The sequence below is a fragment of the Engraulis encrasicolus genome, chromosome 13 (assembly GCF_034702125.1).
Source record: "Engraulis encrasicolus isolate BLACKSEA-1 chromosome 13, IST_EnEncr_1.0, whole genome shotgun sequence".
Classification (NCBI taxonomy): Eukaryota; Metazoa; Chordata; class Actinopteri; order Clupeiformes; family Engraulidae; genus Engraulis; species Engraulis encrasicolus.
The window spans coordinates 46,279,542-46,290,441 of record NC_085869.1 but is presented as its reverse complement, the minus strand read 5'-3'; the positions used below and the strand labels follow the sequence as shown (position 1 = coordinate 46,290,441).

Genomic DNA, 10,900 nt, shown 5'->3' with positions numbered 1-10,900 from the left:
CATTCATTTTAAAAAGAGGTATTTCATCATGCGTGTTGTTGTGTTGTGTTGGCATTTTGTTTGTTCTGCACCATCATCAATTCCTGGACCCTATATTGCATGAATGTGCAAGTTGAGCAGCTTTTCCACATGCAGTGGAAATGTGAATGGCCCCACTAATGCCATGGTTACAGTGTGCGCTCGGTATGAAAGGCTCATTCTTTAAACCGGTTTGTTATACTTGTATCGTTTATTTATTTATTTATTTACGCATCTCGGCAGCTGCATCTCACTTGTTTCTCAATGGGCCAGATGGGTGCCGAGCATTCTGTGAAATACACCGACAGATGTTCCAGTGGGCTACAGTATAAGGGGCTTTTCGGCCTTCCCACATTTGCATTTTTCACGCTGCTTCAAGCCCGCCCATGCAGCTTATACTAAACTGTCCACGGTGCCCGTATGGATTAAAGTATTGTTGAATGTAAATCCATTCAATAAATCTTAATTGCAGGGGAAATATAGGTCTCTTTATGAGCTGCGTGCCTACTGCGCCAGACCACCGGTGTGTTTTCTACAGAAAGGGCCATGCGGCAGTGCCGTTGTTTCCCAATTGTGTGAATACTGTTATTCACTGTTAATGGGGAACGATGGAAACTTCAGCACCATGGACAAGTCACGGTGCTAGAGCTAGAGACCTTCCTGCGTAGGCTACTCCTGGCGTGCATATGTTTTGCTGAGTGCAAATTGTGGAAAAGTGAACAAAGGGCTATCTCGTCCGCGCGTTTACTTTGTTCTCAGGAGGGTATGAAAACAAAATATTCGCAAAGGATATTCTTCATACTATGGACTGTACGGATTTGAATATGTGCGTAACGGGTGGAAAACTAGATCCACGCGTCATGTGAGCGGAGCACCTTATGTTGTGTGGGTACAGGATAATCAACGGCTTCAGGTTCGGCGTCTAAATCTGCGCTTTCTGCTCCTCCCAAAAAACTGAGTGCGCGCAGCTTCGCCCGACCGAGGTGCCAAAGCTGAGCGCAAGTGTTAAGCCTTCAGAGGTAACGTCCCTCCCCCTGGCAGATGAGCTCTGGTCTTCCTTTCCCTCTCAGAGCACAGCGCTTCAGACAACGGCGGGCTCGCGTCCATCTTCAGTTAGAGATGGTTGTTTTACAACTCCGTCTGACTCGAGCTTTGGTCCCCGGTTCCATGTGGCATCGGAGCGGAGTTCTTCAGAGGCTCCGTGCGAGTCCCATCCAGACCGCGTCTAAGTAACAACACCGCTGAGGTCACTGAGAGGAAAGAAACTGCAATGATTTGTGACAAAGGGGATATCATTATACAACAACGGTAACTTCAGCAGGGGTTTTTAAAGCAGCCGCCTTCAAACGGCAGTCGGTTAAGATATTCAACCATGCCAGTCCGAAGAGGTCATGTTGCGCCACAGAATACCTTTCTTGGAATAATAATACGGAAATTCGAGGGACAAAGTAAGTAGTCTATAAAATATATTGTTATAGCCTTGTAGACACTTTTCACAGCCTGAACCGCACAGAAGTAATCAATGGATCAGATTCATATACAAGTGTATTGACTATTGTATTGAACTGTATTGAGTTGTTTTGTTTCTATTTTCTTGTGTGTGTGCTAACATGACCATTTTGTGTGTACATCATTATGTGAACAGATGCATAGCCTACATGTTCTATCCTTACTATAACTTTGCATTACATGATTAACACATGAGGATATCATGTTATGATATGGTTGTTGTTGTTTTTTTGTAACAAGGGTGAATAGCATGTCATGTGTCCATAATAAATGTGCTAGTGGGGGCTAAATTTCCTAAAGCTCTTGGTGTAAGGTAGGGTAGGGTGACTTGGGATGTGCCCGCACCGGGGATACTGACTTAAATGCATTTGGTTTTGGCCAGGGTTTGCAACCACAGTACATTTTGCAGTGTTAATGCAACACTTAGATAGATGTATTTAACACCCATAGTGTTTTTACCCCTTTCTAAGTGTTTAATTAACTCTGCACAATTTGACTGTGTAGGGTAGGGTGACCCGGGATGTGCCGGTCCGCCGGGGATGCTCGCTGACTTTAATACATTTGCTTTTGGCCACGATTTACAACTAACCACATGACCATGCAAATCCTGTGCTGTGCACAGTGTGAGGGCTTTGTACACACTGCACACTGAAGTAATTGGAGTGCATCAGTGTTCAGTGGTGTCCTAACAACAGCCTGTGGGACAGATGCTACAGATTTGGCTGATGTGCACTCACACAGTGCTGATAATAACACTCACTCACCACCAGCCAGCCTACAGAAGACTGGCCCCTAAAAAAACACCCCAACCAGAGGTGCATGCTATATGAACATTGTGATGGGAAACATTTTCAGCACTCAGCAGGCTACATGCGACAAGCCCCAAAAACACGACCACAGCCAGTGGGTGCATATATGCACTGTTGTTGAAATGTTTTCAACACTCGCCTGTCTTCCTATGACAAGCCCCAAAAACATAACCACAGTCTGTGGTACATACTGTACTGTATATGCACTCACTGTTATTGAATATATTGTTAACACTCATTAAGCTCTGTAAGTGCAGTTATGCTGGTTACAACACTCAGCAGACTACAGAACATACGCTCCCCCCAAAAAACACAACATCATTGGGATACAAAAGACAAGCCCCCAAAACACCAATATATGTGTTGTGATTTAAATATTTTCAACATTTCAACAGGCTACATACTGTAAGTGTATTCACACTGGTGATAACAACACTCTTGTGTATTATGTGTATTGTGATAAAAACACTTTTGTGTATTTATGTAAGCTCTCAGACACCTTAATTTCCCTCGGTATTAATAAAAGTACTCTACTCTACTCACCACTAGGCTGTAGAAGACTAGCCCCCAGAACACCACAACCAGAGGAGCATTTACTATATACACCGGTACATGTGATTATGGCTACGCTAACATGAGACATTTAATTCAGAATTAACTCACTTTAATTTTGTATAAAGGTTGATTACGCTTTGAAAACGTCATGCTAACACCTCAATTGTGATATACATACCAGTGCAGTATAAGTGTTGTGATTGCAATACTTTCAAGACTCATGCTGGCGATAGCACTCAACATCTGGCTACATTTGACAAGCCCCCAAAATGCCACAGCTGGCCTTGTTATACTGTACTGTATATGTGGTGTACTGTGATTGAAATATTTCCCACACTCACTGGGCAACATAAGAATAACATTGAAGGCCCAGCCGTGGGTCAATTGGCTGGGCTCTGGACTGCTACACTGGTGACCCGGGTTCGATTCCGGCCCGAGGTCATTTGCTGAACCTTCCCCGTCTCTCTCTCCCCACTTGTATAACTGTCCTGTCATAAAAAAGGCGTAAAAAAAGCCCCAAAAACATCTTTGAAAAAGAATAACATTGAAATATTGAAATATATTACTCACAATGCATCAGTACACAAAACAAGCCCCCAAAACATCACTGCCAGTGCTGCTATATGTGGCGCATTGTGATTGAAATATTTTCAACACCCTAGGCCACATAAGACAAGCTGACTGAAGATACACCGCCGCGCCACATTGTTGTTCCATAGTTATGATTGGCATATTTTGAACTCTGACAGTCACAACACAGCAAACCCAGAAGTCATAGTTGGACCACGTCTCTCACTCGAGCCTCAGAAACAGTGTGTTCAAAAAAACAGACTGTGAAGGCACAGGAGGGTGAATAAGGTCAAAGACGAGGGGAAAAAAGAGAAACGTCAGCAGCAGTAGCAGGACAGAAGACACCACTACACACTACACCACTAATGCCCTAATCCTGTACTTCCTCCTCCTCCCACTCCTCCTCCTCCCTCCCTCCCTCCTTCCCACCCTCCACTCTAGACAAGAAATTCATCATCGCGAACGCCAGGGTGCCCAACTGTGCCATCATCTACTGCAATGACGGCTTCTGCGAGATGACGGGCTTCTCGCGGCCGGACGTCATGCAGAAGCCCTGCACCTGTGACTTCCTGCACGGCGAGCTCACCAAGCACCACTCCATCGCCCAGGTGGCCCAGGCCCTGCTGAGCTCCGAGGACACTAAAGTGGAGATCACCTACCACCGCAAGGATGGTGAGTACACAGTGCCGAAACCAATAACCTGTACTGTAGCAATGCACGCACGCACACGCAATACACACACGCAACACACACACACACACACACACACACACACACACACACACACACACACACACACACACACACACATGCAAATAATTTGTACCTACTACTGCAGGATGGTGAATACAGTAATACGTACAGTATCTATATACTCTTATGCATGTGTGTCCAGACATGCTCATGGTGTATGAGAATATGCATATTATTAGTATTAGGCCTATTATTAGTTTAGGTACATACAGGCATCCACACATACACACAAACTCCTACCACTGCAAGGATGGTGAGTACAATAATACACTCATACATGTGTGTCCAGACATGCTCATGTGGTATAGAAACATACATACTTGCATATGTATACTGTACCTAAACACTGACACACGCACACACACACACACACACACACACACACACACACACACACACACACACACACACACACACACACACACACACGCACACGCACACGCACACGCACACACACACACAGTACACACACATGCACAAATGCAAATACCTACCACCACAAGAATGGTGAGTAGTCTACCTCCATACTCTCTAACACACAAGTCCACTCTCATGCATACATGCATACAGCATACAGTACATAGGCCTATATCATACTGTACTTACAGTATGCGTGCGTACAAAGCACACATGAAATACTTACAAGATCCACAAGGGTTGTACTCCTAACACTGCAAGGACGGTGGTGAGTACCCTACCACTTACGCTCTGTGTTATGTGTTCTGACGAGCTCATGCATACAATTCATGCATATGCCATCCATGCACTATGTATGAAGGGTTTCACTGCCATTTTGTATAGGGCATTCCATTGCATTGCATTGCAAAATGCATTTTATATAGGTTTAAAAAGTATGATCCCAAAATGTCTGAACAGTCTCTGAACATTCATTTCCAATAATAAAAAGTCAAAAATGGTGGATAGCACCGCTTTCAACCAAACCCTTCGTATACAGTATGTACACAAAAGCATGTACACAAAAGCATGTAGGCTACCTATGCACACAGACTGGTGCAATTATAATTATATGCACACATACACACATACACCCAAGCACAAGGACTGCTACCACGACAAGGATGGTGAGTACTCTTATCATACACTCTGTTAAACACACTCGTGCACATCCACATGCATTCACTTATACATTCAGACACACCATACATGAACACACGCAGACGTACTGTACGTACTCACACAAACATACACATCTAGACCAACACATGTGCATCCATAAGGAGAATACTTCATACACACACACACATACTCGTACTGTAGACCCTCACAAACACGCACATGCATTGAACATTCCATGCATACACATGCTGACTTATACACACACATCCCCACACACACATGCATACACACATACACGTCCACAAGGATGGTGAGTAACCCACACATACAGTACACTCTTAAACACACACACACACACACACACACACACACACACACACACACAATACACATGGCATTTTCTTTGACAACCACACACACACACACACACACACACACACACACACACACACACACACACACACACACACACACACACACACACACACACACACACACACACACACACACACACTATACTCTTCGCTGGCTCCTGCAAAGCTGCTTGTGATCACGCCTGCTCTGGGAGATCTTAGGAAGCTTTGCAGACACTTGCTGCAAAGATTTTTTTTTATTTTATTTAACCTTTATTTAACCAGGAAAAATAAACCCGTTGAGATTAAGAACCTCTTTTACAAGGGTGTCCTGGCCAAGTGGCGGCTCAAGTTACAAAATTAAAATTACACAGTTGCATTAAAATAACAAATCAAGTAAAAAAAAACGTCAATTGAAACAGTTACAGACAATAGACTCTGTCTCAAGTGATCTCATCTTGGAATTAAAATCGTTCAATGGAATCAGATCTGTTAGTTTCAAGTCCTTTTGCAGATTGTTCCATGAGGTAGGGGCTGAAAACACAAATGCCCTCTTCCCCAGTTCTGTGCGGAAGCAAGGGACAGAGAGTAACAAATGGCCTTTAGAGCGCAGACCATAAGACTCAATATTCCTCACTGTGATTAGGCTGCAGATGTAGGGTGGCAGTAGTCCGAGTATTGCCTTGTAAATAAATGTATACCAGTGAGTAAGTCTCCTGGTAGTCATGAAGACCATTTAACTCTGGCATAGAGTTTCACAGTGATGAGTTTGGGCCCTACAGTTAGTGATGAACCTCAGGGCACCATGATACACAGAGTCAATCTACTCAGACATTGGGATGAAGCATTCATGTACAGCAGGTCTGCATAGTCTAAAATGGATACAAATGTTGCAGAGACAAGGCGCTTCTTAAACATGAAAGGAAAAACAAATTTTATTTCTAAATAAAAAACCTAACTTTAGTTTAAGTTTCCTCACAAGATTTTCAATGTGGGCTTTGAACGTCAAAGTATCATCAAGCAAAATACCCAGGTATTTATACAAACGTACCACCACTCAATTTCAGTTCCCTCAAGGGTGAGTACTGAGGGGATGATTGATGGTACTTTCCTTGGCTTTTGAGAACAACATTTGCTTAGTCTTATCAGCATTAAGAAGCAATTTTAACTGTAAAAAATGTCTGTTGGATTACAATCAAAAGCCTTCTGCAGTGATTCAATAGCATTAACGGCGGATGGCCCGAAGCAATAAATTATTGTGTCATCAGCATAAAAATGCATGTTCGCATCAGACACATTCCGACCCACATCATTTATGTACATGATAAATAAAAGGGGACCTAAAACCGATCCTTGTGGCACCCCCTTGTGGACACTGACAAATTCTGAGTACAAGTAATCGTGTTTGATACACTGGGACCTACCACTTAAATAATTTGTGAACCAAGAAACAACATGATCTGAGAGACCAAAGCTGGACAGCCTCTCTCTGAGAACTGTGTGGTCCACAGTGTCGAACGCCTTGGAAAGGTCAATGAAAAGTGCTGCACAGTACTGATTTTTTGTCAAGGGCAACAAGTATGTCATTGAACTACTTTTGTGGCAGCAGTGATAGTACTGTGCTTTTTCCTAAAACCTGACTGAAGCCTTGAGAGAAGGTTGTTTGTGTATAAAAAGTCTTTAAGGTTGCTCGCCATACCAGTGATTCCAGGATTTTTGATAGGACACACAAATTAGATATTGGCCTGTAGTTAGTTAAAACTGCTGGGTCGCCTCCTTTTAAAAGCGGAATAACAAAGGCCGACTTCCAGACTACGGGAAGTTCTTTGTTTTCAATTGATAAATTAAAAAGTGTTGTGATGGGCTGTGCAATAAAATCGGCTGACATTTTCAAAAAATAAGGTTCAATAAAATCTGGCCCAGGAGGTTTACTTTGATTCAAAGTTTTGAGTGCCTTGTGCACTTGCTGCACAGTGAAGGGCGCAAATATAAAAGGTTCTCTATGACATATTTCTGTGTTTATATTGTGAGGCACTGTAGTATTTCTTGTAGATTCAAACAATGACCCAGATGACACAAAATGCTTATTGAAACAATTTAATATTTCAGTCCTATTAGTTACTGGGGCTGAATCACTTAAAATATATGTAGGAAGAGCCTGAGGGGTTTTGTTCACGGATAGAGACTTAATCACTTTCCAAAATTTCTGTGGATTATTGAGATTTTCAGTAGTAACAGATAAGTAATACTCTGATTTTGCCTTTTTGATGAGAGAGGTGCATTTATTTCTTAATTGTCTAAAAATAGACCAATCACAGGCAGAGTCACTTTTTCTGGCTTTGGCCCATGCCTGATTTCGTTGATGAATGACATCAGACAATTCAGGAGAAAACCAGGGGTTTTCTCGCCCCCTTTACCCTGAGTTTCCTTTTGGGAGCGTGTTTATTTACAATTCTCTCAAAATTATCTTTGAAAAAAGACCAAGCTAACTCAACATCTGGTAGCAAGTCAATATGTTCCCATGTGACCAAAGATAAATCATGATGAAAAGCCTGTATATTAAATTTCTTTAGGTTTCTCTTAAAAATGATACGTGGTTTACATTTAGGAATTTTTGTGTCTCTGCAGGCTACAACTGCACAATGATCACTCAGGTCATTGCAGAAAACTCCAACAGATGAAAATTTATGTGGGGAATTTGTTAAAATTAAGTCGATCAGAGTTGATTTTCCTGGACATTTTGTGTTTGGCCTAGTTGGTTGATTTATCAACTGGCTAAGATTGACAGAGTCACAGAAGGATTTAAAGTCTTCAGAGGCTGTGTTTAACCAATCCCAGTTGAGATCTCCTGCCATTAAGATTTCATTATAATTTAACATGGACATAAGTTGTTGTAAGGATGCCAAAGCTTCCTTTGTAGCAGATGGAGGTCTGTAGCATCCAACAACAGTTAAAGAGAAGGATTGGGCTATTTCCACATTTAAGGCCAAAAACTCCATTTGTTTACTAATAGACTTTGACAAGACAATTGAAGCATCAAATCTTGATTTAAGATAGATGGCTACCCCACCACCCTTTTTAGGTCTGTCTGTGCGATATAGTTTGTATCCATCTATCCCAACATCATCATCAACATCATCAGATCATGTTCTCTTTTTTCCCCCAAACGGAGAGCTATTTCCACTGCCTGCGCTGCCTGTCAGTTTAGGAGCCATATGAATGAAATGTGATATTCAAGCCATCAAGAGGGAATGTGTCTCTGTCGCTGTCTCAGTGGCTCTGTCTGTCTGTCTCTTTTCGCCTATCCATCTCTCTCTCTGTGTCTTTCACTCTGGCTTGTTCTCTTTTCCACTCTCTCTCTCTCTCTCTCTCTCTCTCTCTCTCTCTCTCTCTCTCTCTCTCTCTCTCTCTCTCTCTCTCTCTCTCTCTCTCTCTCTCTCTCTCTCTCTCTCTCTCGATTTCTGTCTATCTTTCCCCTACCATCCCGCTTGCGCTCTCTCGCTCTCGCTCTCTCTCTCTCTCTCTCTCTCTCTCTCTCTCTCTCTCTCTCTCTCTCTCTCTCTCTCTCTCTCTCTCTCTCTCTATCTATCTATCTATCTATCTTTCTCTTTTTCTCTCTCTCTCTGCCTTTCCTGCCCTATTCATCCCCCTTCTATCTCTCCCCAACTCTCTCATTCTGTCTCATTCTGTCTCATTCTGTCTCATTCTGTCCCTTGCTCTCTCTCTCTCTCTCTCTCTCTCTCTCTCTCTCTCTCTCTCTCTCTCTCTCTCTCTCTCTCTCTCTCTCTCTCTCTCTCTCTCTCTCTCTCTCTCTCTTTCTCCCACTCTGTAACACACACACACCTCCTCAGACATACTCACACAGAGAATCAAACACATTTTTTTACTGCCTTGTCTTGTCTGCCTCACCTTCCCTCATTTCCCCCCTCTCTCCCTCCTCTCCCTCTCTCTCCTTCTCTCCCTCTCTCCTTTCATATTTTTTTCCCTGGCTCGCCTTTTTTTTCTTTCGCTCCCTCTCTCCTGCCTTGCTTGCTCTGCCCCACTGTCTTAAGCGTCTCATTTTCTACAGAGACTTATTCCGAATGATTTGTGCACTGAACCAAAGTCAGGCGCGGCTCCAATAATGTGAGCATCCTCTCTCATATGCCAAGGGAGGACTCAGACAAATCCCTCAGACATCTCTCTCTGAACAGCCTTTACTGCCGGAGAATTTCACAGGATCAGGAAAGAGAAAGAGAGAGAGGGAGAGAGAGAGAGAGAGAGAGAGAGAGAGAGAGAGAGAGAGAGAGAGAGGGAGAGAGAGAGAGAGAGAGAGAGAGAGAGAGCCCCCAACCCCCTCTACCTCACACCCTCAGAGAATGATGGTGAATAAAGCTCAAATTCAACATCAGCGAAGTCGTTACTTCTCTGGCTCGCGGAGACATTGGAAAGGGTTGAGGGGTCCATAAACACAGTTACCCATGTTTGCACTGAATCAGGGAAGTGGGGAAGGCAGTTAGATAGGTAGGAGACGGACAAAACAATAGGCTACACTGCCGCCGTGACTGAGCTAAAGTTAGCCATCATGGTGGAGACTCATGGTAGTCCATTCTTGTGCTCTGGGTATTAGGTAAATACCAAACGGCGAGATGGGAAACACATGATCGCCCCCCTCCTTGTGCTATTTTCCACTGGTCAACTCGAAGAAAATATTGATGTACTAGTTGCCGAGACTGGATAATATCTACTTCCCAGAACACATGAAAGGCTCATAAGCAGGCAGCACCTTGCAGCACTGAAGCACAACAACAACAAAAACCCCATAGAAGATGTTCTTACACTGAAGGTACTGTTGCTCCCAATTATTTACTGGTACACCCTGTGTGTCAGCCCAGCAGCATAGCTTTTAAGTAATTTTATAGTCGTGCCTTTCTCATTCTTCTTTTTTCTTCTATCCTCCTGTGCTTTTCAATACCGCCGTCATCACAAATTAATGAAGTGCGGGCGGCCGCATTAGAAAATGCTGATATTTCATGGGTCAGAGACAAGCTTGGTAGCACCTGAGTAAACGGTCGCCATTTGCCGCCGTCGCTGCTAGGTGCTGCCGAATAGTTTGCCCAAGCGAAAGTTTTAATCAGCGAGGATCGTACACTGTGGCTGATCCATAACAAAAGGCTTCTGGCTTTGCCGTATAATGGCCCGTGGTGGAGTAATCAGGGGCTGAGCGAGCTATTGCCACACTGGCTGAACGCTGTCATTTAATATGGTCGGTCAGGG

At 43.5% G+C, this 10,900-nt stretch overlaps 1 protein-coding gene across 1 annotated transcript in view; it reads left to right on the top strand.

Annotated features, from left to right (window-relative positions):
• The first annotated feature begins 1,390 nt into the window (after window positions 1-1,390).
• The window catches only part of LOC134460579 (potassium voltage-gated channel subfamily H member 7-like), a 97,263-nt gene continuing 87,753 nt past the window's right edge, over window positions 1,391-10,900 (top strand). The window contains exons 1-2 of the mRNA XM_063212957.1: window positions 1,391-1,466; window positions 3,903-4,133. Of these exons, the coding sequence (XP_063069027.1) occupies window positions 1,391-1,466; window positions 3,903-4,133 (307 nt within the window). The remainder of the gene's footprint in view (window positions 1,467-3,902; window positions 4,134-10,900) is intronic.